The following is a 27,097-nucleotide window of genomic DNA, read 5'->3' on the forward strand; positions in this document are numbered from 1 at the left end:
TATATTCTATTGCGAATACAATTTCGTTTTCAACGAAAGTTATATACTTTATTGTGAATGCACCTTCCTTTTAACAGCGCGACATAGATAAAATAAACATGTCATAACGGCATACTAAAAAATGTAAAAAAGTTCGTATGGTTAAAAACATGTTCATACCAAAGAAGATTAAAAACATGTCGCAATGGCATCTTAAAAAAACTAAAAAATGTCGTATGGTGGTCATTAAAAAATATCAGTAAATTAAATATAAATATATACATGTATAATAACAAATTACGGACATATTAAAACTATTAATACTTGAGTGGCAAAATTGCATAGTACACAAAGTTTAGCAAAAGAAAATGTTTTGGGATCATATTAAAATGGTTTAGAACTTTAAGGGGGTTAATTTAAAATAACTTATAAGTTAAGAGACTAAACAACAAAACTCTAGAAAAGTAAATATTATGGTGACGATAACAATTAGATAGCAACACTTGACATATGCTAATGAAAATGAGAAAATGTGTTAATGAAAAGGAGAAAAAGGAAGCTACATGTATCAAAAACGTCAACATATGTTTTCATATGGGCTAGGTGTGCATGTATGAAAGTTGTACTGTAGCAGCACAGTTTGCTTTAATATATAGGTTAATATTGATTGATATCAATATTAATATATATAGAATTAAGCATGTGTCACCTGCATGGCATGTATTAATATTATTATTTGCATCATAACAACCACTGTTAAGGGTGTTTTTTGGGTTAACATTTCGGGTTTGTCGGGTTGGACCTTCAGGTTGAGAATTTTGAATCCATAACCGAAACCCGATACTAATTTCTTTCAGATTTTTCGGGTTCAGGTTTTGTCAGGTCAGGTTACTTGGGTTTTGAGTGTCGGGTTACTTAGGTTTCGAGTATCTGACCAAGAAAACAAGAAATTTTTTAAAAAGGTACAATCCTATAACTAAAGCAACATAATCATCTTCACTTGTAAGGTAAATAACCAGATAATAAACCAATATGATCCAAAAACAAGACGCGTGAATGAGTACAATTAAAAAGTGTCCACTGATAGAAAAAAAAGCCCAGCAATAATTGTCTTCTCTCTATACGTTTGATCCTCCGATAAGTATTTTAATTGTTAGCTATAACGTGAAAATAGTATATCTGAAGCATAGTTGGGAATATAATCGGTGATTCTATTAACCGAGGCTATTTTCTTACATCGTCTCATTATTTTTCCGTGCTTTATTGTGTTATATAACCGGTGATTGTCTTTGAACTCCAAGCGATCGATTGATCCGTCCAATTCCATGCAATTTTGTACTATTTCTATCTTCATAGTTTCTGAGTCATGCATAGTGTAAGTATTTTTTGAAGATTTTAAGTAGTTTGTTGGTTACATGGTTTGGAGATTGGACTGTTTTTATTTTGTAAAAAATGTAAAATAGCCATATTAGTAAAAGGAAGTTAACAAAACATAACTATTAAACGGATTAAAGTGAACAAGAGACTGTAACCGAAGAAACGACATCTAGTAGGATACACAAAAACTTATCACAAGTAATAAGTGAACCCTCGATCGTGTTAGGGGTGATATGCTTTGATTATGTGTGAAGAAAAATCGCCCAAAACCTTAACACCGGCAAAACCATACTCTCATACGTACACTCACACTCTTCTCTCTCATTTATCACGTTCAAAAAACATATTAACTTATTCTCACGTCGGAGGTTGATCACAGAAAACTACATCCTGCGGTAAGCTAACGAATTAGCCGAAACCGTTCAAGCTATCAAGATCCGGAGTCGTCTAAACCATCCTTGATCCAGTATTTGTTGTAGCAACATTAACCTTAACTTTATATTGAGCACATCTTAATTTGTAACGAAACTCTCGTTATTAAAAACACAAATCATCATACTAATATAATATTGATTATAAAGCAATACATCATTTTTTAAAAAGAGGTAGTAAAAATATAAAATTTTCAACTCTTATGTATCCATTTTGGCATACAATAATATGCATAAAACAATTAATAAAATACAACTCCTCGTAAGTCACAATAATGTATCACAAATCTTCATTCCTAAATGACACGTCAGACCACTCCAATCATAGAATGCCTAGAAAAGCCACGTGGCAATAGTAGCATGCAAATCAGCACCAAACATAGACCAATTACCGGGTGCCAAGTGGCGCTACGGCAATTATGTTACAAGATGATCTCTGTCAAGCTAATACACATTTGAGAAACACACAATATGATATCCATCATATTTCTCTAGCCAAATCTTGATCAACAAACTAAGTCGGTTTTGGACCGAAACTAGTCATGGTCACGAGAACCCGATTGTTTTGTTAAGCAACCAAAGTGTGAGTGACATTTCAATTGCAAAGATGGTGTGCAACGATGTTCTATCCAACATGAATCCAAAGACAGTGATCCCGGCTCGGTTGTTCTCAAAATAACTCACTGCAAGTAAACAAAAAAAAAGAACATGAGTCTTGATAATGATCCTGGCATCATCTAAACAAACCGAACACAACAAAAAGTTAATTTATGTTCGTTTATTTATTAAACTGAACAAACTTGAATAAATTTCTTTATTTATTTACTTAAGGGAAAGAACATGAACACAATACTTGTTCATGAATGTTTCTGTATATTCACTTCATTTTCTAGGCATGTTATTTTCGTTCGTGAACGATCGTTTATACTATTAACAAACGAACATAAATGAACACGAATATGTTCATTTCTTAATAAACAAACACGAATAAGAAAATCCCGTCCAATTAATCGTTCATGTTCCAATCGTTTATTCGGTTAAATTTAAATGAACTAACAAGAACATGCTATGTTCGTTTGCCTTGTTAAGAAGCCTGTAATTTTGTTTTTCTCTAATAAAGTCTTTAAAGAGGTTTAAGCATTTTGCATTTGAAAACAATTAAATTAGGCTTGTAAACAAACACGAACGAAGCATGTTCGTGTTTCTTCGTTTAACTTTAAATGAACAAATGATCGAGCACAAATGAGGTTTTCTGTTCGTGTTCGTTCGTTAAGAAATTGAAAACGTTTGTGTTCATTTATGTTTGTTCATTAACGGTATAAATGAACGGCCGAACGTAATCGAATATAAATGAACTAGCATATCTGAGCTAAAACTAGTTAAAAGTAATGTGAATAATAGTGTTTTGGTCTAAAAAGTTATTAAAACTAGACTAAGTTGTAAAGGGCTCAAAAATTTAAATGAGTGTATAAACGAATTTAAACTAGCACACTTATAAGAGCATCAAAGAACAAACAAATGAATTATGTTCACGCTCGTTCATTTAACTAATTGAACAAATTTTTTTGTCCATGCTCATTCGTTTATTAAATAAACGAACTTCTAACCAACAGTTTGCGAACTGTTCACTAAATGTTCGGCTCGTTTTCTGGGCTACCCGTGTATAAGTAAACAGTTAAAATTCCCAACTATAATTTAAACTTATTATTGCAATTTGCAACTCACCTAAGGCTTGTCTTTTTTGGTATGAGATTGTATCCCTATAAATTGGAACCATTTTAGTATTATCCAATTCATCTTCTTCTCCTTCATCCATATCTGAATCCATATGTGCGTTGAAGTGGTAATTAGCGCGATCAGATATGTTACCAACCGGGGTGTCTTCAGTTGGACCCACATCATCAAACGAGTCGATGGTGGCACACGTGTGCCATTTGGCTGCTAAACTCGTCACAGACTGAGCTTTATGTGTGATCTTTGCAGCGCTACGCAGGCATATGGATAAGCCACTCACAAGTGTCACAGAACACAGCTGCATTACAAGAATAAAGTATTACTCCCTCCGTCCCATTTTAAATGTCCATTTTTTCATTTTTGGTTGTCCCAATTTAAATGTCATTTCTATACATATAAATTCAATTTCCATTGTGCCCTTACTATTACATATACTAGATGTTTCCAATGGTTTTTAGCCATAATAACTTAAAAGACATTATTGTCATTTTACAGCTCATAAAATAAAATGATCAAACATTTCTTAATTTATGTGGTTTGGGTCCCATGACATTTAAAATGAGACGGAGGGAGTACAATTCTGTCACAGATTTAAGAACTAGTACTTTTATTTCAAAGTATGAAATTATAATGATTATATGTGTTTTTGAAGAAACCATATTACAAGGAATTATGTATTTGGAATACAATATAGGTGATAGTCGACCCGATCATACCTTTTCCAGTTTCATCATTATTTTAACAATATTTTAAGCGAGCTTGGGCCTAAAAATATGGTTGTTTAATAAACGAGCCCCAGCTTCACATATCGAGCTTGAGCTGGCTCGAGAGTCTAAACGGGTCTATTTTTTAAACAAAATTTATTTAATAATTTTATATATATAGTTATAGTTTTATACAATAATTACTGTATACAAAATTATAATAAAAATAACTAAATAATATACATCATGTTATATATAAAAATTGTAGTAAAAATATATACAAATAAGCATGAATATAGATATAAATAAATTAATTAATTAATAAAAAATGAGCTGAGCTCGAGCTTAAAAATTAGAGCTTGAAAATTAAATTAAACGAGCCAAGCTTGGTTAATAACCGAGCTCAAGCTTGGTTTGCTTTTTAGTTATTTATTAATTAAGCTTTTTTAATGGTTGAGCTTAGGCTTCGCTTATCGAGCTCGAGCTGGCTCGTTAATAATAGCTACCATACTAAATTATGATAAAAATAACTTAGTAATATATGTTATGCTATATATATATTTTTTTTGTAAAATAAGTATAAATATATATAAACTAGTTAATAAATAATAAACGAGCCGAGTTCAAGCTTGATAACTCCTTTACACTTGTAATTTTTATCAATTTCTAAACATATGAAGCATACACAAATTGACCCTTTTGACCCACAAACGGGTCAAGGCAGCTGATATTGATAATAAGTAAAATTACCGCAAGTTCTCCAGCAGTGGAAATATTTACAAGCGAGCCCGTTTCAGTTGTAACAAGCAGAGAAGCAAACTGACTGACCGTAACGAGGATCAAAGTAGACAAAATAAACGCACGAAACCTGTGACTTATAATCCTCAAAGTTCTTCTAATAGCAAGATGTTCCATTAATATGAGACCGACATCCGCTTGTTTCTCGAACACTTTAGCAAAATCCTCTAACCTTAGTATTTGCAAAGAACATGTGAGTTTGAACAACACACAGACAAGATAGAAGAGTGATGTTCTGTATAACCATGAAGATAATAGTAGAGTACAAGCCAATGTGTGGCTTATGTAGATATTTGAAATGTATGGTATTTGGTTTGCACCAGAAGTGAACCACCATATTTTATATGCACTGTCAGCAAGGAAACATGGAATGATGAATGAACATAGTAGCTTCATTGAGCTCTGCATGTATGTAACAAAACATGTAGTCAACATGTTAGTTTGACCAATATGAAAACAGTAATCATATCTAAAGTTGTAACTTTTATTAAGTGAAATTTCTTTTGCTTTTACATCACGGGTCACGGGTCAAATTCAACTTGACCCACTTTCACATGTTTGATGAAAAAGCTGCATTTATTTGACCCATCCATTTTGTCATCAATGGACAGAGTGTGAAACTCTTATGCAACACGTAACACGAAATTCACGGTTTTGAGTTTAGTGTAAACGGGTTCAGGTTGGTTTCGGGTCAATCCGGCAAACACGTTTGGCTAAACGGGCCGTATTCGTGTCAAGCGACACGTTTGCAGGTTGATCCATTTATTTTCTTTAATTAATTATTTTATAAAAATATACTTTATGTCAAAAATTAAATTGATAGCATTTTGTATGGAAGTTTAAAAGTTAAAATAGAAATTGACCTAATAGAAATTTTTCTATAAAATTTGTATTTTTGTTGGCAAGATTTTACTTTTAAAGTATTAATAAATATATGTAAAATTATATGTAACAAATGGTTAAAACTTGTCCATATGTATCAACCCATGAATATTTATGTTATGTTCAGGTTCACATGTTTCAAACAACTTTCAGGTTCATGTTAGGTTAGCCCGTTGCCCTCATACACGCGAACATGACTCATTTAGCACACTTATTGTTCTATCTATATGCCAAAATAAATTGATTTAAAATTGGTAAGTTTCATTGAAATATGATTTTTTTAAGACAAATAACCTTCATATATGAATTAATTTAATTTAATACACAAAAAGCAGAGTCTTCTACTTCTAGACCCCACGAACACGATACCTTCGTGTCCCAAAAGAAATACCAGTTCATCACGCAATTCCAAAATCCATTGAAATTATGGACCAAAATTCAAATCAATCAAATCAGAGCCTACCTTCATAATCACGAATTCATGATTGTAATACACGTATATTCCGTTTTAAAACAACTCAAAGAATCCCCAAATTTCGAAGCACAAGAAGTAGGTAAAAATTACTTGCGTGACATGGTTAAAATGTCCATTTTACTAGTCAACATCGACAAAATGTACACCAATCAACTTTTATTAAAACCGGCTAATTGACTCATTTTAATCATTAACTTGACAAAACTTTTAGCCAATCAGATTGTGTCACATGTCCTAATACATTAATACATTAAGTCGATGGTTTATTTGAAGTCAGCGGACGAGAGATTCTCTTTCGTCCCCTCTGACGGATTACAACCAAATTTTCTTCGTTTTCTTGGAGGACGATGGGACTTTCTTGTAAGACAACAAGATCTTCTAGGCAGATGACAAGATTATAACAAGTGGTAAAAATCTGGTTGGCTAAAAGTCTCATCGAGTTAATGAGTAAAACCCAACGGATAAATTGGTTTTAGCAAGGACCATTTTGAAAGATTTTGCTCAAACGAGCTATTTGTTGATTTTGGCCAGTAAAATACACGCTTTTGTCATTTTCTGTTTATAAAATGATCTAACTTATCAAAAATGATTTGAACACATTCAATCCAAGTTACATATTGACCTTCAAAATCACACCAAGTAAACAATTTAAAGAGTATAATGTTCGTCAATTATGAGTTTTATCTGATCAATTCATTTGTGAACCACAAATAGTTTTGATCTGAAAGTGTGATCACAATTCTCAGAAATCCAAGATACCCTTTCTTCTACATAATTCCCCAACATTACATGTGATTAAATCGTTACAGAATTGTTTCGAGAAGTATAAATATAAGATTAAGCGAAATGACTCAATCCGATTTGAAAATTCACCTCCAAAATCACCCAAAAATACAATCAAGGGTTAAACTTGTATTGTAGCCCGGGGACCCGGCCATCATATTTTTCCTTAGTAGTGGTTTTGTCCGAAAATTTTATGCGTAGTGTGAATTTACCAATTTTCATCCAAAAATTTTAACCCGGTGACCCAGCGTTTTTATCCAAGCTTCGCCGCTGAACATGATGATCAAATTAAACGAATTTGTGTTCCTAATTCCTAAAATTTAAACTAAACTGAAGTCAATTAATTAGGATTAACAGTAGAAAGTAGCGTACATGAAGCTGATCGGAATACCCATCGCGAACTTTAACGCTAACATCCGACAACTTATCGAGAAACAAGAACCTCCGGAGGCCGTATTTGCGAGCAAAAGACGACAAACTAATGAACGAGAGAGTGGAACATACGGACAACGACAACTGTACGATTATATCAAACGGCCGTCGGTGGCTGTGATCGCAGGTGTTGCATTGGTAGACGATGTGTGCGAGTATAGGTACGCAGATTGAGAACATGAAGAAGATAAGCCATGACAAAGCCGACTTCCATGGGTTGGATTGGTCGGTGAAGATCCATGAGAAGGTTGTGGATTCGAGTGTGTTGATGATCCAGTAGGTTGACTTTGACTTTGACTTTTGTTTGGTGATTGGTATGTGATGAGAGTCATGATCATGATCATCCATGGAATGGAAGAGTTTGGAAGGAATCGTGTGCTTTGAGGAAGAAGGTGAAGGGTGGACGTCAATTATATACCACTTTTTGAAATGATACTCAAATGACCTTTATGTTTGGCTAATTGACTATATAATATACGATGACTTTAGAGGGTGTTCGGGTTCATCACGGGTAGTTGTCGCACTCGGCAGCATACCCTTAGGATATCGGGTTAGGGTGTTCGAGTTCATGGACCGAATTAGGGGAAGAGAGAGACAGAGAGAAATTTGGAGGCTCGACCAGTTAAATCATTTTTTGTTTACTTTTTTTTCTCTCTCTCTTTTCTAACATCAATTTTCATAAACTATTAATTAAGTTATACAAATAGTAAAAAACTCTCTACTTTTGATATGACACTTCCTTAATTGTTGATCTCTTCAAAATTCTCCATACATCCTAACATCCTAAAAACTTTCATCTATTATTTATGAATTAATAAATAGTAAGCCATGATGTATATAGGTTGAGTCGATTATAGAATACTTGAGATTGGCTTGTTAATAGCTTGAATTGAATCATGTTCGATTCTAAATGAGCCTCGACTTGAGCTTCACCTATCGTGTGTAAGTAGGCTTAGGATCAATACTTCAGATAATACTTTAGCCTCACCTTTACGGTTTTTGGTGATTAAAAGTGTCGGACAAACATGGTGTTGGAGATGGTGGTGTCAGCTGGAGTTCTTGAGAGGCGAAAGTATGATATTTACCTTGAGGTGAATGAAAAATCTAACCGTTAATACACGGTCAACTGGCGGAATTTTACAAAAAAAAGCTCGCCGGAAAGGCACAAGGACATACATAAATCAATTTAAGAATTGAACTTGTGTTGTGCCTTCGCCCATATAGCACATGGACACAGAACATAATTTTCTCTCTATATACTTAAAACGGTTTTACAGTTAGTTATACTAGATATTTTATATATTTGGGGCACAAAACATAAAGTTAATATTCTTTTGTTTTCCAATTCTCAAAATAAATCACTGCATTTCTAAATATCATAATGAAATATTGATAATATATTCTTGTTACAATATTTGAGATATTAAATTACTAAAAAAAGCTATTTTACTTATATTGAGATAATATATTATAAACTAGATGTTGATCAGGTTTTAATACATCCATACACTCATTTTTTAAATCTACGAAATTGAGGAAATATGTTTGTGATGAGACTTTTTCTTGATCATATTTGATCATATTTTAAAATTTGTGATGACTTATGAGACTTTGTACAAACGATCCTAAGTGTTTGTTGTTGTTTAATAATTATATTTAAGGGCACATATAATAAGTAAAATGATGTAGTTGGGAAGAAAAAAATAAAGCATGTTGACAATATATTTATTTATATAACCGAAATTAAAATGGCATGCTATCTTTTTTTGTCAACATCAATTCTTAAATATATCATTATCTTTTTGTTATCTTACAATATATTTAACTGGTTGATTGAATAACTTATATTTTATTTATTAAAAATACATTTGCATTTCCGTGTAGATGATAAAATCCGAATGTTTCCAACATCAAGCTATCTAAGGTTTGGTCTATAATTTGACCAAACAAAAGGACTCTCATGGTGATTTTAAGAAGCATCATATTACTTATAAACAAAAGATCTCTTCTGTCTATCGTCCGATACAAGATTTACCTAGAGGACAATTGGTCCATGTTATTCTTCATGAATTACTCAAACGATTATACATTTGATAGTAACATCAGGATTCCAGCCTAGTAATACTCTCAAGTCCCACTCGTGTACCTTTAACTATGGAGTTTCTTTTTCTGCCCCACAGCCCGTGTGCCCAAAATGCCTTGGCGAAATTTTATAACATTTCTTACTAACCAAGATGATGTGGGATTCGCGTTAGTGATACAATATCCCACTAAACTAGTATCAATGTTTGTTGATTCATTTCCTTTTCTAAAATATTTATGTTCTAACAATAGCTTAACTTGGCATTTTAAAAAGTTTTGCATGCTTGTATTTTTATTTGATTAACAACAATACACATACTATCAATGATGCACGGAAAAGGCAAGGATGCTTGAGTACCTGTCTCAGGGACGCATATGCCGACGAAACACCACCGAAACATTTTCCGTCTGTTTCAGAAAATCGGGGACGGCGTAATGAAAGTATCGAAAACGTTTCCTGAAATATTTAGGGTTTTAAGCTTATTTTTTAACATTCCGAAAATACAATTATAAATAAATCATTACGTGAGAAGCTGACAGCAAGGAAGTTAAAGAATTCAAACGAATTCTCTGCACATCAATTCTCAAAAATCACAATTAATCCATCATCTTTTCATTATCAGTTCTCTTATTCTCTTAATTATACATTCAATAATCATTATGCATTCAATAATCATCATCATTGATAAATGACAAAGAGTAAATTGTGGTCTTCGCCCATGTGGTTTGCCTAAATATACAGTTGTAGTCCAATAGTTTTAAATATGTGATTTTCGTCCTTGTGGTTTTATTTCACTTGCAATTAAATCGGACCTCACTAATCTTGTTAAGTCCGATCGTTAAACCCATTAGTGTGACCCTCACGTGAGGAGCACTTTTTTCCTTTTCCCCCAAATACACCACAACCCCTCGTGCGAAGGGACTTGCGAATTACGGTTGGGGTTTATTTTGGACGAAAAATGACAAAATTGTCCCTCACATGAGGTGCACGCTGATGGGTTTAACGATCAAACTTAACGGGGCCGGATTTTATTGCAAGTGAAATGAAATCACAAGGACAAAAATCACAAATTTAAAACCATTAGCCGAAAATCGCAGATTTAAACTGGTTGGATAAAAACCGCAAATTTAAAACCAAATAGACAAAAACCGCAGTTAACTCAATGATAAATAATCATCAGCAGAATTATACTAGATGAACCGGAGTCTTAAAACGATTTGATTATTAATAAATGACACTTAATTACCTATGATTGATGTAGTTTTTTCTTTAAGTACGCACTTGATATCAATGCTAAACTATTTTGGACTATGTTTAATATACACGTATTTTTTATACTTTTTTTGTTTGTCGTACCCGTATCTTGGATTTTTGATTTTTGTCATTTCCAGTACCCGTAACGTCCCCGTATCCTGGTCTGTACCCGTTCCCGTGCTACTTAGAATTCTATTTCCATGTGCAGAGATGTTTTATGTGATCAAATTAAACTTTGGCTTCAATCTCATTAAAAACATCCAAACGATGGCAGGTAAGCGGACAAGCACCGCAACCCCCTTTCAACTTAATACCTTCAACAAAATCCCTCTTTTATATTTCCAACTATTGATGTTATTCATTTGTATCCCTGTACCACCACCAATGCTTGTTCTTTTACAACTAATGTCAATGATTTGTCCGAGTAGTCAACAATTTTTTAGTAACATTGATGAGACATTGAGTTATAAACTTTGGATCATACGTGTCATTACAAGCTCATGAAGTACAGAATGATTATAAAATGAAAAGAATGTCACCGATTAATTTTAGTTTGGTTCATCAGCTCTTAGATATATCCATCTAAATGTCACATAAAATATGCAATATTCATACAATCGAAGAAATCAATCAAGTATTTAATATACACAGATTCGCTATAAATGAAAAATGTGGACGAGCAACAATCAGACCGTCAATGGATAAATGACGACTGAAACGCCATCTTTACTTTATCCTACTGTTTTCAATTTGATGAGACAATCAATAACTGTCTACCAAATGTATTATTATATAAACAGAGGAAAGAAATCATGATGCAAATTACCCTAGATGCCCTGTTGCTGTATATTTACGTTCTTGCCCTTATTTGGACTTTTGCTAGTAAATAAAATATGCTCTTTTAGTGGTATTTTTTAACTTTTGTCACTTGCTATGTTATATTGTCCGTCGCAAAAACAAGTGAAAATATGATTTTTGCTATAGAGTATAGATAAATGAGATATCGATATTTGAAGTTAAGATAGTGAGAAAATGAAGTGGTGGTTCAATAGTTCGTAGTCATTGGTCGTATGCTCCCTACTGAATCTTTTGAGTTCTCTGTCATTATGTAGTCATTAGTTCTAAGCTTAAAGCTTGTGACTCTTAACATAACTCACTTGAAACCGTTTCATGCTCGCTTAATATATATACAAGTTCTAAGCTGTGTTTATCTGACTTTGGAGATACAAGAAAATTACAAAGGAAATTAGAGTGAAATGTTCTTTCCTCATTTCCTATCATCATCTACTTATTTATTCCTTTTCAAAAGACCAATATAGTATATACCTAGTGGAATGCCAAGTGCGAAAGTCATCCCTTAATAGTAGTACAAATAGTATATTGGTTGTGCTTTGAGAGACAAACTCGTTTGTCCGAAAAAGACATGAAATCTATTTTTAAAAAGGGTATTGAATACACATCTTAACCCGTGTTCAATATTTTTTTAGTTCATCCATTGTTGCAATCAACGGAGTTGGCTCTAAAACACGAATCTATAGTCACAACAAGAAAGACTAAGACGAGACAAAGATATTCAACATGTGGATGACTTAAGTTAATAAGCCTCTATTGAAGTTTTCACTAAAGACATCGGCTTGTATCATTATGTCTACGTAAGTTGTACTTTACATTTTTTTTCTCATCCGATTTTGTAAACGGTATTATACTTAAGTATTTCCTTTGTATATGGTATCGTTGTAATTGATTTTTTTCTAATAAAAGAGAACCCTTTCCTCCGTTTTCTTTTTGGTATATTTTTTCAAAATTAATGGTTTTTTCCATTCATCTTATATTTTTATATAGAAAATGGTTCAAATAAAAAACAATTGTTTTGTGAGAAGTGTGAGAAGGCTTAAAAACATTTGTAAACCACCTAAATAAGACACTATACTATATAAATAGGAAACTATACAACTTTTAGAAACTACCAATTTCAACCACTAGATCATAGATCCAATGGTGTCCATCTATTCTTATGTTTCTCACAAAACTATTGTTTTTTACATTAACCTTACCCTTTTTATATAATATGATCTCACATTTCGTTCAAAGTAGAATCACACTAAAATAATAAAATATAAACACGAGTATGAAAAGTAAAACATTTTCCTCATCAAAGTCTAATTTTAACATACATAAATTTGTTTTAACGACCGATCAAAGTTTTTTTTACTCAGCGATATGTCAACCTAACAAGCTGCTAGCATGTCAATATTACATCACTAGGCACCAGCACACACCTATTACAACATGACCACCCGGCCTACCTTTTCAACCCTTACAAAATATCAATATCAAAGATCCTCCACTTCTCCGATGTTAATCTCAAGTTCTTCGACCTTATTCCAAGCCTACAAAAAAACTTAATGCTTTTATTTCACGTATTACGTTTTGAGCATATGCCGGTTTGTCCTTACATACTACCAAGTTCCTCATCTTCCAAATGCTCAAAACCATCATTAAACAAACTGAAACCCGACCCCAACTTATTCCAGGTTCGTCGGGTTTGGGTTATTCGGATTCGGGTTTCGAGTATTTAACCTAGAAAATTAAAAGAATAAAAATTTAATAAATAAAATGCTATAATAAAGCAAAATTATCATATCCACTTAGCGTAAATAAGCTTTATAAACCAAGATGATTTAAACATTTAATCCTTAAACAAGTGAAAACAAAAAATCCAAATTAAAGTAGAATTATCATCAAAAACTAAGGGACACACTATAAGTGGAATCGATTTGCAATTAGCGAAATCAATTTGAAAAATCCATTTCCATCTCATTTACGTCTTCGAAGACATTCAGGATAAAACTTTTTTCTTGATACATATCCTTCATTTATTAATTGTCTTCTTTTTATTAATTGTCTTCTTTTTAGCAAGTAAAATTTTAACTTCTTGATATACAACAAAAATAGGTCTCTACAAATTTGTATAAATGTATCATTTTTTAAAATTTATTTCATAAAACATCTGATTTATTTCATTTTTTTACATTTATCTCGTAAATTAATTTTATAAATTTGTATCAAGAATCTTTTGCAAATGTTATATAGAATAATAGAAATGTAACATACTAAAATGAAATAACAGAACATGTGAGGGACTATTGATGCAATAACCATAATCCAAATTATGGAGCTCCAATTATATGATACAAACACAAGTCGGCCCCAAACTCCACTTGATATTGATATTGTAAACTCATCTTCTCTGCAACTGCAACTGCTGTTATCTAGGGTTTCCAATCCAACCACTCTATACTAAAACCCCCAAATCTTCAATCTTTATCTCAATTGCTTCAAAACCCACTTTCACATCAGTCTTCTAATCCAACCCCAGGTAAAAATTCATCCCCAATTTCTCAAATTAGGTTAAATTTTCTGTCTTTAGTTAGAAAACAAATATGGGCAAATCTGGTGGTAGGAAGAAGAAGTCTGGTAGTGGTAGTGGTACTAGTGTTAATCAAAGCCAAAACCCTAGTCAAACTGCTAGTCAAGTTAACCCGAAACCCGCTTCCGCCGTGGCCAACGGTGGCGGTATTGACTTGGATTCAACTATTTTCTTGAAAAGAGCTAATGAGCTTAAAGAAGAAGGTAACAAAAGGTTCCAAGCTAGGGACTTTGTTGGTGCACTTGTACAGTATGAGAATGCGCTTAAACTCACCCCGAAAACCCACCCGGACAGAGCCATTTACCATAGCAATCGAGCAGCTTGTTTAATGCAAATGAAGCCGATAGATTACAAAATGGTGGTGTCTGAGTGCTCCATGGCTCTTCAGGTTCAGCCTGGGTACGTGCGGGCCCTACTTCGTAGGGCCCGCGCTTTTGAAGCGGTGGGGAAGTATGAAATGGCCATGATGGATGTGCAGATGCTTTTATCGGCTGACCCGAATCATCGGGATGCTTTGGAAATTGCTCGAAGGCTACGGGCTCCGATCATTGGGGCCCGTCAGGAGGCCCAGCAGGATCTCCAGAGCCGCCCTTCACCAGCGGCTCTTGGAGCTTCTGCTATCCGTGGCGCCCCCATTGCTGGGCTTGGGCCCTGTCTCCCGGCCCGGCCTCTTCCGAAGAAAACCGGGCCGGGACCTGCTGGGAATAATAAGGTGGTGGATAAGACGTATCCGATCCCACCCGTTGAAGTTGACCCCGAGGTCAAAACAACCCAAATGCCAAAGCTTGTGTTAAAGCCTTCAAGTGGCTCTAATAATAAACCTAGTGCTAATGGCGATAGTAATAATAATAGTAATAAGCAGGCTGAAAAGCTGATATTGTCTAATAAACCGGCTGCTACTGAAACTGCAATTCAGTGGAGATCTTTGAAACTTGTTTATGATCACGATATACGTTTAGCACAAATGCCGGTTAACTGCAGCTTTAAGGTGTTAAGAGAGATTGTTAGCAAAAGATTCCCGTCTTCTAACGCGGTTTTGATTAAATACAAAGATGTTGACGGGGATTTGGTAACCATAACGTGTACCCACGAGCTCAGGTTAGCCGAATCCATTGCAGATGGGCCCGTTCTACCCGATAAAAAACCTGACATCGAAAAAACCGACCTGTTCGGGATGTTAAAACTGCATATAGTTGAGGTTAGTCCCGAGCAGGAACCGCCGTTGCTAGAAGAAGTAGAAATTGAAGAACCGAAACCCGTTGAAATTGAACCGATCGAGTCTGTCGAGCCGGTTGAAGTAGACAACAGTGGGTCCCAGTCTAACCCCGAGACGGATATTAATAACAATAAGGCGGAAAAAGAAACACAAAAACCGGCGTCAACCGAAGACCCGGAGTTGAAAGAAGTTGAAATGGATGATTGGTTGTTTGAATTTGCTCAACTGTTCCGAACTCATGTCGGGATCGACCCCGACGCGCATATCGACTTACACGAGCTCGGGATGGAAATGTGCTCGGAAGCGCTTGAGGAAACCGTTACAAGCGAAGAAGCTCAAGTATTATTCGACAAAGCAGCTTTGAAGTTTCAAGAAGTCGCGGCTTTGGCGTTTTTCAACTGGGGAAATGTGCATATGTGTGCAGCGCGTAAACGTATTCCGATTGATGATTCGGGTGACCAAGAAATGGTGGCGAGTCGACTTCAAGCAGCATACGATTGGGTTAAAGATAAGTACACGTTAGCAAGAGACAAGTATGAAGAAGCCTTATCAATAAAACCCGACTTTTACGAAGGGTTACTTGCGTTAGGCCAACAGCAGTTTGAGATGGCGAAACTGTATTGGTCGTTTGTGGTTGCAAAAAAAGATGACCTGTCAAAGTGGGACCCGACTGAAACGATTCAGCTTTTTGATAGCGCGGAACAAAAGATGAAATCCGCAACCGAAATGTGGGAAAAACTTGAGGAACAAAGAGCCAAAGAAGCTAAAGAAGTTAAAGATAATAATAATGCGAGTAAGAAAGAAGAACAGTTGAAGAAAAAGTCAAAGGTCAACGAGGTATCGGGTGATGAAGCAGCAGAACAAGCGGCGGTTATGAAGTCTCAGATTCATCTGTTTTGGGGTAACATGTTGTTTGAAAGGTCTCAAGTTGAGTGTAAGCTGGGTTTGACCGGTTGGGAGAAGAATTTGGAGACCGCAGTTGAGCGGTTCAAGCTTGCGGGTGCATCGGAGGTTGATATAGCTACGGTTTTGAAGAACCATTGTTCTAATGCGGAGGCGGTTGAAGGTGGCGAGAAAAAGGTACAAGAGTAAGTTTAAGATTTGATGAAACTTGTGTTTTTTTTTTTAGTTTTTTGTGTTGGGATATTGTGTTTTGTGTTTTGTGTTTTTTAGATTTGAGGAAGGGTTTGTTAAAGAACAATTTGGGGCCAAAATTTTTCATGGTTTGGATCATGAGTTTTATTATTATTATTATTATTATTATTATTATTATTATTATTATTATTATTATTATTATTTATCTGGTGCTAGTTTTCAAGCCAATGTTTGTTTCAGTGTCTAAGATGCTAAGGTTGTTTGGATTAATTGGTGTTCTTAACTTGTTATGATTGCTAGTTTTGTTCCAAGACAATAATATTTGCCTGTTATCTCTTTATTTTATTGTTACTTTATAGGGCAGAAGCCTGTCATGTCCCATGTAATTGGGATCTTGGTACATTTGGTCTAGCAATATTGACTTATTGACCATTGAATTTTTTTGTATTTTAAAACCTGATTGAAATTTCAGTTGCGTGTATTGTGTAAAGAGGTGAGCAAAAGCGATTAACGAAAACCAAAAACCAAACAGAAATAACCGACCCCAAACTATAACTGATGGTGCGGTATTTTTTAAACGGAAATTACAGTTTGGTACTTTGGTTTGGTTATACATTGTTCAAAACCAAACCAAACCAAACCTGGGAACCAAACCACTCCAATTGAATGCTTGTAATCGGATTTATGCCATGCTTTTTATTTTTTTAGACCAAAAGTTTTAGTTCAAAATCCATTAACAAATATTTTGGTCAAAAACTTTTGACCCAAACTTATTATTTTAGGTTTATTTTTCTAGGCCAACGCATTTCATGCATAAATGCAAAACAAAAAACCGGCTCATAACCGAACTGAACCTATAAGTAAAACTGAAAAAACGAATATCCGAAGCTGGAAGGTTTCCTAGAACCGAAATTTCAGTTTTAATTGGATCCTATAAACTTAGTTGATCATTAAAAAAAGTAAAAAGTAAATATAAAAAAAATGATTAATGGTTTTTAAATTAAAGCTTTGCTGCCCTATTTGCCAAGTAGTTGTTATATCTTGGGCCATTAAAAAGTTAAAACTTTGGTAGTAATTACAGCTTCTTGAAATTATTTAAATAATATAATTTTTGACATGCGTATATAACTTTGAACCAGGGTCATGTTGTGCTTATTTTAGAAAATTACATGAAGTTGACTGACCGGTCACAATGTCGTTTAGAAATGTATTCACATGCTTATAACATTTTTAAACTACTTTTAGTGTATGTTTTAATATATTACGTAATTATTTTGACTTACACCCGTTTTGACATATTACCCGACGTACACGGTACATAGCGTGTTTATTTTACCATATATGAGAAACCAAAAAAGAGGAAATAACGTTTAACTTAACATCTACGATCATTAACAAAGAGCGTTGGTGGTCTTCAACGACACCTACAATACAAGAACAAATTTGAACACACCTCATGAAAAACCTCAAGTATAACACTATGAAACTCCTCAGAATTCATAGATATATAACAATTCAAAAGCCTACGAAGATCTTTAGGGTCGGAAATCCGGTTTGTAGTAATCATCTCCATCATGGAGTCCCGAAAATCTTGTCTAAGATTATACGAAGATTTCTCCATTGCCACCATTACAAACAACCTATTACTTTCTTCTCTTACCCTTCTCCTCCTCTCTTCATATCTTCTTTCTTGCCTTTCTCTTATTATTTGGTCTAATCTTTCTTGAACCATCGCGTGTGCAAGGCTTGAGACAGTTGGAAATCTGTCTGATTTCCTGCTGTCGGTTTCTTCTTCGGAAGAAGATGAAACACTAAACCTACAATTGCAACACAATGTCTTGCATCCTTTATATGGAAGTTTTTGCTTCTTGAGAAGACCTCTAGAGGTTTGCATTTTGATATGAGGGTGTGAGTGTGTAAAAAGATATATTTATGGCAAGTGAGATTTAAAGCAAAAAGAAAAAGGTGGTCAAGTAGGAGATTTCATGATTGTGTGAGTACAATGAATAAGCCAATCAATGGATAATCTTGTATCCCCATTTAAGTTGGAGTGTGATAGGCCAAGGTGAATTATGAAGCTTACTACAATAAAGAGTGTGTTTGGATGTACTTTCAAATGGGTCGTTTTTTTGGGTTGACGGGTCGAATACCAAACATGAACTTGAACACGACATGAATCCGAAAATTCAAGTTTGACACAAGAATCCAAATAATAACACCCGTAGTCAGATGTCAACCCATTTAACATAAATTTAACTTATTTTATATCATCTATTGTATAGTAAATCTCTAAAATTCTATATTTATAATAAAAAGCACAATCATGTATAAACAATTGTGTTTTAAGTTCTAATACTTAATGCCCCCTTATCTTTTATCATAAAATTTTGACAAAAATATAAAAAAACACAAACATGTATTAAACAAGTCACCCAACCATTATACTGACTAAGCTAAAACCATAAGCTTCATGCCATGTCAAAATTACATCCTAGAAATAATAATATATTAAAACCAGGTGCATATGGCACATGACTATTGCCTGTCATTTGAGAAAACCTATAAGTTACCACACACCACATGGCTTCATCATTAAATAGACTCCTTTTTTCACTTCAAAATACTTAACACCAACAACTTATCTCCATCTCAACTCTGCCAAACAACCACTTTTGATTAGTTTTTTATACATTTTAGTATTTTGAGAATTGCCAACATGTTTGGTGAGCTGCTGATATGGCAGAAGCAGCATCACTCCTTATAGAAAGTTCAAAACTTTGCAGGGTTCTTTACTTTTGTTATTCTCACCTACTGAATTATGGGTACATAATGATTAAAAACAGCTTACTTTAATCAACACAACATATATAATATTATCTCCATGAAGGATTAATTAACCGCAATAATCGATACTTGTCGGGGTGATTTGGATAAAAGCGAGATTATTATGTGCTGTTTTTAGGTGGCTCCCAAGTTACTCTCACTCTTGCTTGATCCTGAGTCCCTAATCATGCTAAGAATCACAAGAGGATTGTACAACTAGATAGAAACTTTACTTTAGATATTTCTATTTTTCATCTGATCTCATTGCACATTCTATGCACAACATAGAAGAGGTATATGAAGCTTTTAAAGTATTTACTTGGTGCTTATAATGATGCTTTTGTTGTCTCCCAAACAAACACATGCGAACAATTGTAAGTTTTCGCACAAGGGTTATGCAGAAACTATCTAACAAGGAACTAAGTTTTCGCACAAGGGTTATGCGGAAACTATCTAGATAGTAGATAGCTACGGATATGCAAAAACTAAGGATTACAACTTGAAATGCGAAAACTATACTAGTGACAATTAATAAAAGCGAAAACAAAGGCATTTTCGCAAACACATGTCGTTTTCGCACTGTGCAGCAAACATAAATCCAAAACTCATAAAATAATCCATATTACACAAAATTATTCGAATAACAAAATTTATGCAGACAAAAAGTTATTGACATATTCCACAAAATACACATTCACTTGTAAGAGAAAAATATTGTTGCTGTCAGCCTGTCACAGCCTCCAAAGTTTCAACCATTTATCTACTCCAAAGTCCAAAGGCTATAATTGTATTTAGGTTATTGCCATGTGACAGACAACTTTGATCAGGTACATAATATTGCAGACTTCTTCTGGGAGAAAGCTTTAAAGACCACTCGATCCTCTAGTGAAAAGAAACAAGAAGAAATGTTATACATTTACATATTAACTATCCTTCACATTAGACTTGAGTACCATATGTTATCAATAAAAACGACGCATACCTTTGTAACTAGCACCCTCATCAATGAAAGGATGATAATCATAATATGTTTCACTTGTACAAAACTTAAATAACCAGTAATCTAGAATGTATTTTCCTGTTGTTAACTGAAAAGCAGAGAGATCACTGATTATGTGATTCCATGACTTATAATAACTCAACACATCTTCCTCCACCCTTCCATCATCATACACAAGGCCAACCCCACACTCCTTTGTAACTTGATCTTTACAATGTAACCATTCTACAATAATATTAATCTCGTCACCGCTTTTCATCTCATTCGGCCCAAACATCCAATGGCTTAGCAAACATATGGAGCCCTTTCCACCTAACTTGACCTTTTCAATATAATGTCTATAAATCCAGGTTTTGTTTTTTGTAACATTACTAATTTTTATCATTGGCAACTTAAAATAAGAATGTGGTTTTGTCTCTACATAGCAGAAATTCAATCCTCGGAGTGTCTTGGGACATGATGGGATGGTAACGGATATTGATGTCACTTCTACACCTAATCCACTCCGGCATTTCTTTCCCCTCATACATCGTGCTGAATATTCCAAATTCAAAGTACATCTGTCAAATAAAACATTAATTAATCACCTTAAATTCATAACACACGTGCGCACAGACGCACATAAATGACAAACAAGATAAATAATAGGAGGAACCTGTGTTTGAGATTTATCCCATCGTCTACATTTAAGAGTTTCTAAGCGCCTTTCTTTAGTAAACTCTAAGCTTGTCCAGCCCAAACTATCTAGCACCTTTTCCTCAACACATGCCATATCTTGGATTTTGATTCTACCATCAATTTCAAATGATGATAATAATTCATCAACTCCAAATAAGTTGAGTGGAGACATTTCTAGTTCAAATTTAATTTTCCTCAGCAAAGGCCTATAATCACATTTGAAACTGGTGTGAGTACAAATTGATAATACTCTTAGCCTACGTGGAGGATTCTCAATTGATACCACCTTATAACAGTCTTCCATATAAAGTTTCTCAAGCCTAGGAAGGCTTCTCACACAGTTGGGCATTGAAACAATTGGATTATTATCTAAACATAATTCTTGTAACATCGATAGGCAACTCAAGTCCTTGGGAAAGGATTCGTTACACAAATTGTTATTGGCAAGTGATAAAGTTCTCAATGAGCTCGGTAGAGAAAACACAGAGAGCTTCAAATCACTTGGTATAGCCTCGATTTGAGCTTGACAAGAACTACAACCATCTAACAATAGTGTTTTAACCTTCTTTAGCTTGCCTATAGATATTGGATGCCTTCCAAGCTTGTAGCAGTAACTCAGATCAATATGGACAAGTTCAACACATTGCGTAATTGATTCACACACCTCAATCAAACTGATGCACTTTCTAACTATTAACCGTTCAAGTGCAGGGAGTTCGATAAAACCACCAAGACTGTGAAGTTGTTCACTGAAACTCAAATCAAGAATCTTTAATGATCCAAGCAACGATTTATCTTTTGAGCATGATCCAACCAACTGCTAAAGCATAGATAATTCATGAAATGTATTTACTCAAGATAAATGAATAATAAGATTATATAATAATCTGATACACAATTATCTAAAGTTTTACCTTTTGCCTCTTCACGGATGGCTGTGGGTTACTATAAGACACGTCAAAAGACTCAATATTGCTATAGGACATGTCAAGAGCGACAAGATTCTCCAATGGCAAGTATAGATGTATAGACTTTAAAGGGAACCCATGCATACACAACCATCTCAACTCTTCTGGAATATTCTGGAAACACTCACTTATTTGCACATAATTGAGTTGTAGCAGCATTAGGTTATCCATCTTACTTAACGCCCCTGTTTGCAACTCAAATGACCCACGTAACTTCTTTTTGTCAAGCATTCTCATATCAAGGGTAAGACCTAGAAGACTTTCTGTAGCCTACAAAGAAAACAGAACTCAAAATAAAATCCCATGTATATAGACCACAAAATTACTTATAACATGCATAAATACCAAAAGAAGACACACTCTCTTACTTTTTTTTGTTTCAACACTTTGAATGACTCCTCGTGACACCATAATCGACTGCGCTCCCATGGCTTGTCACGTGATTCTTGACGTACTAAATCTCTTCCCATCTCTTGAACCAACTGATGCATCACCAACTTGTTATCCCGTTCGATTCTAAGAAGGCATCTGTCAATGAGATTCCTAATCCCAGATCTTGTGTTTATATCACATGCATTCAATATTGTTTCAGACAAATCTCTATTCATTCCCACAAAAAAACATGCAATATGCTTAAACAATTCCTTATCATTTTCGAATGGCAAAGTGTCAAAGCTCATCTTCAAGACGTTTTTTATATGGGAATGAGGTTCTTTCTTCAACGATTCAATGGAATCCTCCCATTCACCTACATCTCGTTTATGTAACGACTTGCCCAGAACTTCAAGAGCTAATGGATGCCCTTCACAATACCTTGCAAGACTTTTAGACACCTCTTCATAACCTTCGTTGGGATAGCTGCAAATGAATGCATGTAGACATAAAAGCTTCATAGATGCGTCCTCAGATAAGCCTTCAAGTGTACACTCCGTATGCTTTGGTCTAACTTTTGTTTTGAATAGAGCGCACCTCTGTATTAGGGACGTGTCCTTGGTAGTTATTATGATTTTGCTTCCAGAATGAAAACCTTTGTTTCCGAGTAAAGCATCCAATTGATCCAAACTATCGACATCATCAAGGACTAGTAACAACTTCTTACGAGTAAGTGCCTTCTCAATCATAGAGGTGTATACAAAAACATCATGAACTTGATTTAAACATGGTTTTGATATATGGTCACAAAGTTGCTTTTGAACGTCAAGCAATCCATGATGTTTTCCAGCACATCTCCTGCTTATATCTCCAACAAAGCTGCTTAAGTATTCACGACAATGTAACTCGTATATATGCTTGGCTAAAGATGTCTTCCCTATCCCGCCCATACCCCAAATGGTGAGAATATCGGCAGTATGGAGGGATCCATCTTTTAGCCATGAAGTGATGCGTTCAATGTGATCTTTCATTCCAATAAGTTGCGGCATAGTAGACCCTAGTGGTGCACCTAATCTACCGTAGAGATCGTGAACAATTTCCTTGATAAGCTCCGTTTCTAACCTAAAAACTGATTTTAGTGAGAACAAAAATACACAAACCATGAAACTTATAAACCGGATTCAAAATCAAAGTTTTATAATACCAAGATATAGTGTATTGAGGTTTCAAAACACAACTCTATGATTTTAGATGGTAATATTTAGTTGTGTCATAGTGGTAGAAAGGCTTAGGTTCTTCACTGGAAAACCCAAGTTCGATCCTCACTTGTGTCACTTTGGGTGTATATTGGCAATGAAGGATTCGAGCTACGCCTTACGAGATTGTCAAACCCTGGTTTTCGTCCCACTGTGTGTTACGCCAGAGATTCTGCTCTTGTGGTGGCATAACTACTGTTAAGTGGCAATTAGCGGTATGATTCCGGGGAAACGTCCAAGTACCATGGGCCCGGTTAAGACAACATAGTTTGGAGAGAGTGAAACAATGAGGCTCTCCAAAATGGAGAGTGCGGTGACCTAAACACAAAAAGAAAGTCGTCGGTCTAAAAAAATTAAAAAAATAACTTGACAGAAACAAATATCTAGTCCTTTGCTATTGTCACTTCAGTCTTGCATTAAAGTGACAAAAGATAATCAAGTCTCGATCGATAAACAAACATGAATTAAACGACTAACTCTCGTTTATTAATCAGAAAATATAATTCAAAATAATGATTACAATCTCTCAAACCCTAACTTTGTTTGAATCTTGATGACCCCTAACTCGGTTACATCTCGAGCGTGTCTCTAGATGAACCCTAAATCGGTTGCATTACATCTCACACACTCCTATAATGTCTAACCATAACTCGGTTTATATAGACCAACATAACTTGCTAGCCAAGATACTATCATTTATAATTACAATATAATTAGAAAACATAACCAACTATGACCAACTTGTCATTATTGGTCCCTCAGGTTCACAGACCTGTGACTTGGAGTCCGGAGTTACGTCCAAAAGATGAGTCCTAATTCGAATACGTTAGAGGTGTGGAGAGAATTTGATAGGGTTAAAACCGTAGGGAAGAAGAAGCTAATAATGAGGAGAAGAATTTGTCAAATATGCTGAATGATTCGATCAGCTATTGCATTCCAAATAAGTAGCCATGCAATTACATTCTCATCCCTATACTAGGATATAATGACAAATAACCCCAAACAATAGAATAGGTTCTGGACAAATGCAAAAATAAACAAAACATAACCAAATAAATAAAAGACCAATACGAAACATATCAATACTCCCCCTTTAGCCACTTTTTGTCCTCAAGAAGTGAGCTCGGAAAAGTCTGGAAAACGCAACTTCAAGTCATCAAGGAACTCCCATGTAGCATCTTGTGTCATCTGACCTCGCCAATGTATCAACACCTTCATAGCTGCCCTATTACCCCTCTTAACCAGTTTACGATCCAATACGGCTTGCGGTTGAAGTGTGAAACGGGCCTCCACCGGAAGGGGAATAAACTTAGTAGGAGGTCCAACCGCCTCCTTAAGCAACGAAACGTGAAAGACCGGATGTATGTGTGCTTCCTCCGGCAAGTCTAACCTGTATGCAACCACCCCACTCTTTCCACGATTAAAAATGGCCCGAAATATTTAGGAGTGAGCTTCGAATGCTTGTGAACCCGCAGCGAGTTTTGCATATACGGTTGAAGCTTAAGGTATACCCATGCACCAGGTTCAAAACTCCTTTCCGACCGGTGTATCCGCTTGTTGTTTCATACGGTTTTGAGCTTTTAACAGTGATTGCTTCAACACCCTTACTGCCGTTTCTTGATCTTGCGTCATCTCGTCTACATCTTTATCAACTGCGTCCTTAGGGATATATGGAATGTGTAAGGGAGGACGGTACCTGTAAAGAGCCTCGAATGGAGATCGCCCTAATGACGAATGGAACGTGGTGTTATACCACCACTCTGCTAGTGCAACCCACTTGACCCACGTATGCAGCCTTTCCATCACCATACACCTCAAGTATCCTTCTAAGCATCGGTTCACCACTTCGGTTTGGCCATCCGTTTGCGGATGGTAAGCCGTGGATAGTTTAGCATCGACTCCTTGAAGGTGTAAGAATTCGGTCCAAAAGGAGCTCAAAAATATCGGGTCTCGATCCGAGATGATAGAATTGGGACACCCATGCAATTTATACACGTTATCTAAAAAAACTTTGGGCCACGTCTTTAGCCGAGAACGGGTGACCCAACGTCATAAAGTGTCCATATTTCGTGAGTCGATCAACCACCACGAAGATGGTGTCCTTACCCTTTACCTTCGGTAACCCGCTGATAAAATCCATTGATATATCGGTAAAAATGGTGTCCGGGATCGGTAACTGCTGTAGTAGACCAGGCGAGGCTACGTTCTCGTGTTTAGCTCGCATGCATACGTCACAACCCCTTATTACGCGTCGCACTACCTTTGTGATTCCCTTCCAAAAAAATAAGCCTCTAACCCGCTGGACCGTCGCCCGAACACCTGAATGCCCCCCAATTGGCGATTCATGGCAAAGTTTCACTATCTCTTCCCGTAAGGCCATGCAATTTTTCTTGGATAACCATTTTCCATTCCAAGTAAACTTGGGTAAACCCCCCACTGTTGCAATTTTTTTAATAATTTGTTGCACATCTATATCAATATTTTGACTATCTGTGATCCTTTGTAAGAGTAGCGGTTCAATTTGTGACACCGCTGTTACGAACAAGTCCGCCTTTTGTACCCGGGATAGGGCATCCGCTGCTATATTCTCCCTTCCCTTTTTGTATTCAATACAGTAATCATACCCCATAAGTTTTGTGAGCCACTTATGTTGCAAAGGAGTTGTGACCTTCTGAGTTAAAAGGTGCTTGAGGCTTCTTTGATCGGTGCGAATTAGAAAGGGACCTGTGATGAGGTAGTAGTGCCATTGCTTAACCGTCATCATAATTGCCCATAATTCTTTTTCGTAGACCGATAGGGTATTCTGTCTTGGCGATAAAGCTCGGCTCAAGGACACCGGATGGCGATCTTGCATCAGAACCGCCCCCACTCCCCCCTGCAGACGCATCCGTTTCAATTACTAACGGTTTTGTGTGGTCTGGTAGCGCTAAAACTGGGGCCGAAGAGAGGGCGCCCTTGAGTCGTTCAAAACGCGTTTTGGGCCTCGGGACACCACCTAAAGGCGTCTTTCTTCAACAGATCTGTGAGTGGTTTTGCAATCATTCCGAAGGACCGAATAAACCGCCGGTAATACCCAGCTAACCCCAAAAATCCCCGAAGTTGTTTAATTGTTTTTGGAACCGGCCATTGTTGCACTGCTTCGATCTTTCTTCTCGGGTCCGTCTTTACCCCTTCTTTTGATATGATATGTCCCAGATATTCCACCGCCCGGCCCCCAAATACGCACTTTGACTCTTTGGCAAACAACTTGTTTTCTTGCATTATGGAAAGAACTCGTTCCAAGTGCCGAATATGATCTTCCCGGGTTTGGCTATAAACGAGGATGTC

At 35.6% G+C, this 27,097-nt stretch overlaps 2 protein-coding genes, 1 non-coding gene and 1 pseudogene across 3 annotated transcripts; 1 reads left to right on the forward strand and 3 right to left on the reverse strand.

Moving 5' to 3' along the window:
• Nucleotides 1–1,956: 1,956 nt before the first annotated feature.
• On the reverse strand, nucleotides 1,957–8,069 carry LOC143571838 (uncharacterized). The gene is made up of 4 exons (XM_077057166.1): nucleotides 7,536–8,069; nucleotides 4,976–5,425; nucleotides 3,513–3,819; nucleotides 1,957–2,470 (listed from the first exon to the last, which is right to left on the reverse strand). Exons 1-4 carry the CDS (start codon nucleotides 7,941–7,943, stop codon nucleotides 2,334–2,336), a joined length of 1,302 nt encoding a protein of 433 aa, XP_076913281.1. The 5' UTR covers nucleotides 7,944–8,069; the 3' UTR covers nucleotides 1,957–2,333.
• A 3,532-nt stretch (nucleotides 8,070–11,601) lies between these two features.
• Nucleotides 11,602–11,718, reverse strand: LOC143571852 (small nucleolar RNA snoR111). Its single transcript, XR_013142168.1, has one exon. It is a non-coding gene; the product is annotated as a small nucleolar RNA snoR111 (small nucleolar RNA).
• A 2,381-nt stretch (nucleotides 11,719–14,099) lies between these two features.
• Nucleotides 14,100–16,994, forward strand: LOC143571839 (protein CLMP1 pseudogene; annotated as a pseudogene).
• A 4,342-nt stretch (nucleotides 16,995–21,336) lies between these two features.
• LOC143571841 (disease resistance-like protein DSC1) lies at nucleotides 21,337–23,054 on the reverse strand. Its single transcript, XM_077057167.1, has 4 exons — nucleotides 22,511–23,054; nucleotides 22,089–22,412; nucleotides 21,461–21,994; nucleotides 21,337–21,380 (listed from the first exon to the last, which is right to left on the reverse strand). Exons 1-4 carry the CDS (start codon nucleotides 23,033–23,035, stop codon nucleotides 21,360–21,362), a joined length of 1,404 nt encoding a protein of 467 aa, XP_076913282.1. The 5' UTR covers nucleotides 23,036–23,054; the 3' UTR covers nucleotides 21,337–21,359.
• Between the last annotated feature and the right edge of the window lie 4,043 nt (nucleotides 23,055–27,097).

The sequence above is a fragment of the Bidens hawaiensis genome, unplaced genomic scaffold, assembly GCF_021521415.1.
Source record: "Bidens hawaiensis isolate Kalapana, Puna unplaced genomic scaffold, B.hawaiensis_p1.1 tig00025587_1, whole genome shotgun sequence".
Taxonomy (NCBI): domain Eukaryota; kingdom Viridiplantae; phylum Streptophyta; class Magnoliopsida; order Asterales; family Asteraceae; genus Bidens; species Bidens hawaiensis.

What these genes read in the sequence shown, in the direction of transcription:
- LOC143571838 (XM_077057166.1), bottom strand. Translation starts at nt 7,943, where the DNA reads ATGGATGATCATGATCATGACTCTCATCACATACCAATCACCAAACAA. An exon ending in GGTATTCCGATCAGCTTCAT is followed by an intron (nt 5,426 to 7,535) that starts GTACGCTACTTT and finishes ACATACATGCAG; the next exon opens with AGCTCAATGAAGCTACTATG. An exon ending in CCACTGCTGGAGAACTTGCG is followed by an intron (nt 3,820 to 4,975) that starts GTAATTTTACTT and finishes CTTGTAATGCAG; the next exon opens with CTGTGTTCTGTGACACTTGT.
- LOC143571841 (XM_077057167.1), bottom strand. Translation starts at nt 23,035, where the DNA reads ATGAAGCTTTTATGTCTACATGCATTCATTTGCAGCTATCCCAACGAA. An exon ending in AAGTGTTGAAACAAAAAAAA is followed by an intron (nt 22,413 to 22,510) that starts GTAAGAGAGTGT and finishes TTTTCTTTGTAG; the next exon opens with GCTACAGAAAGTCTTCTAGG. An exon ending in CATCCGTGAAGAGGCAAAAG is followed by an intron (nt 21,995 to 22,088) that starts GTAAAACTTTAG and finishes TCTATGCTTTAG; the next exon opens with CAGTTGGTTGGATCATGCTC.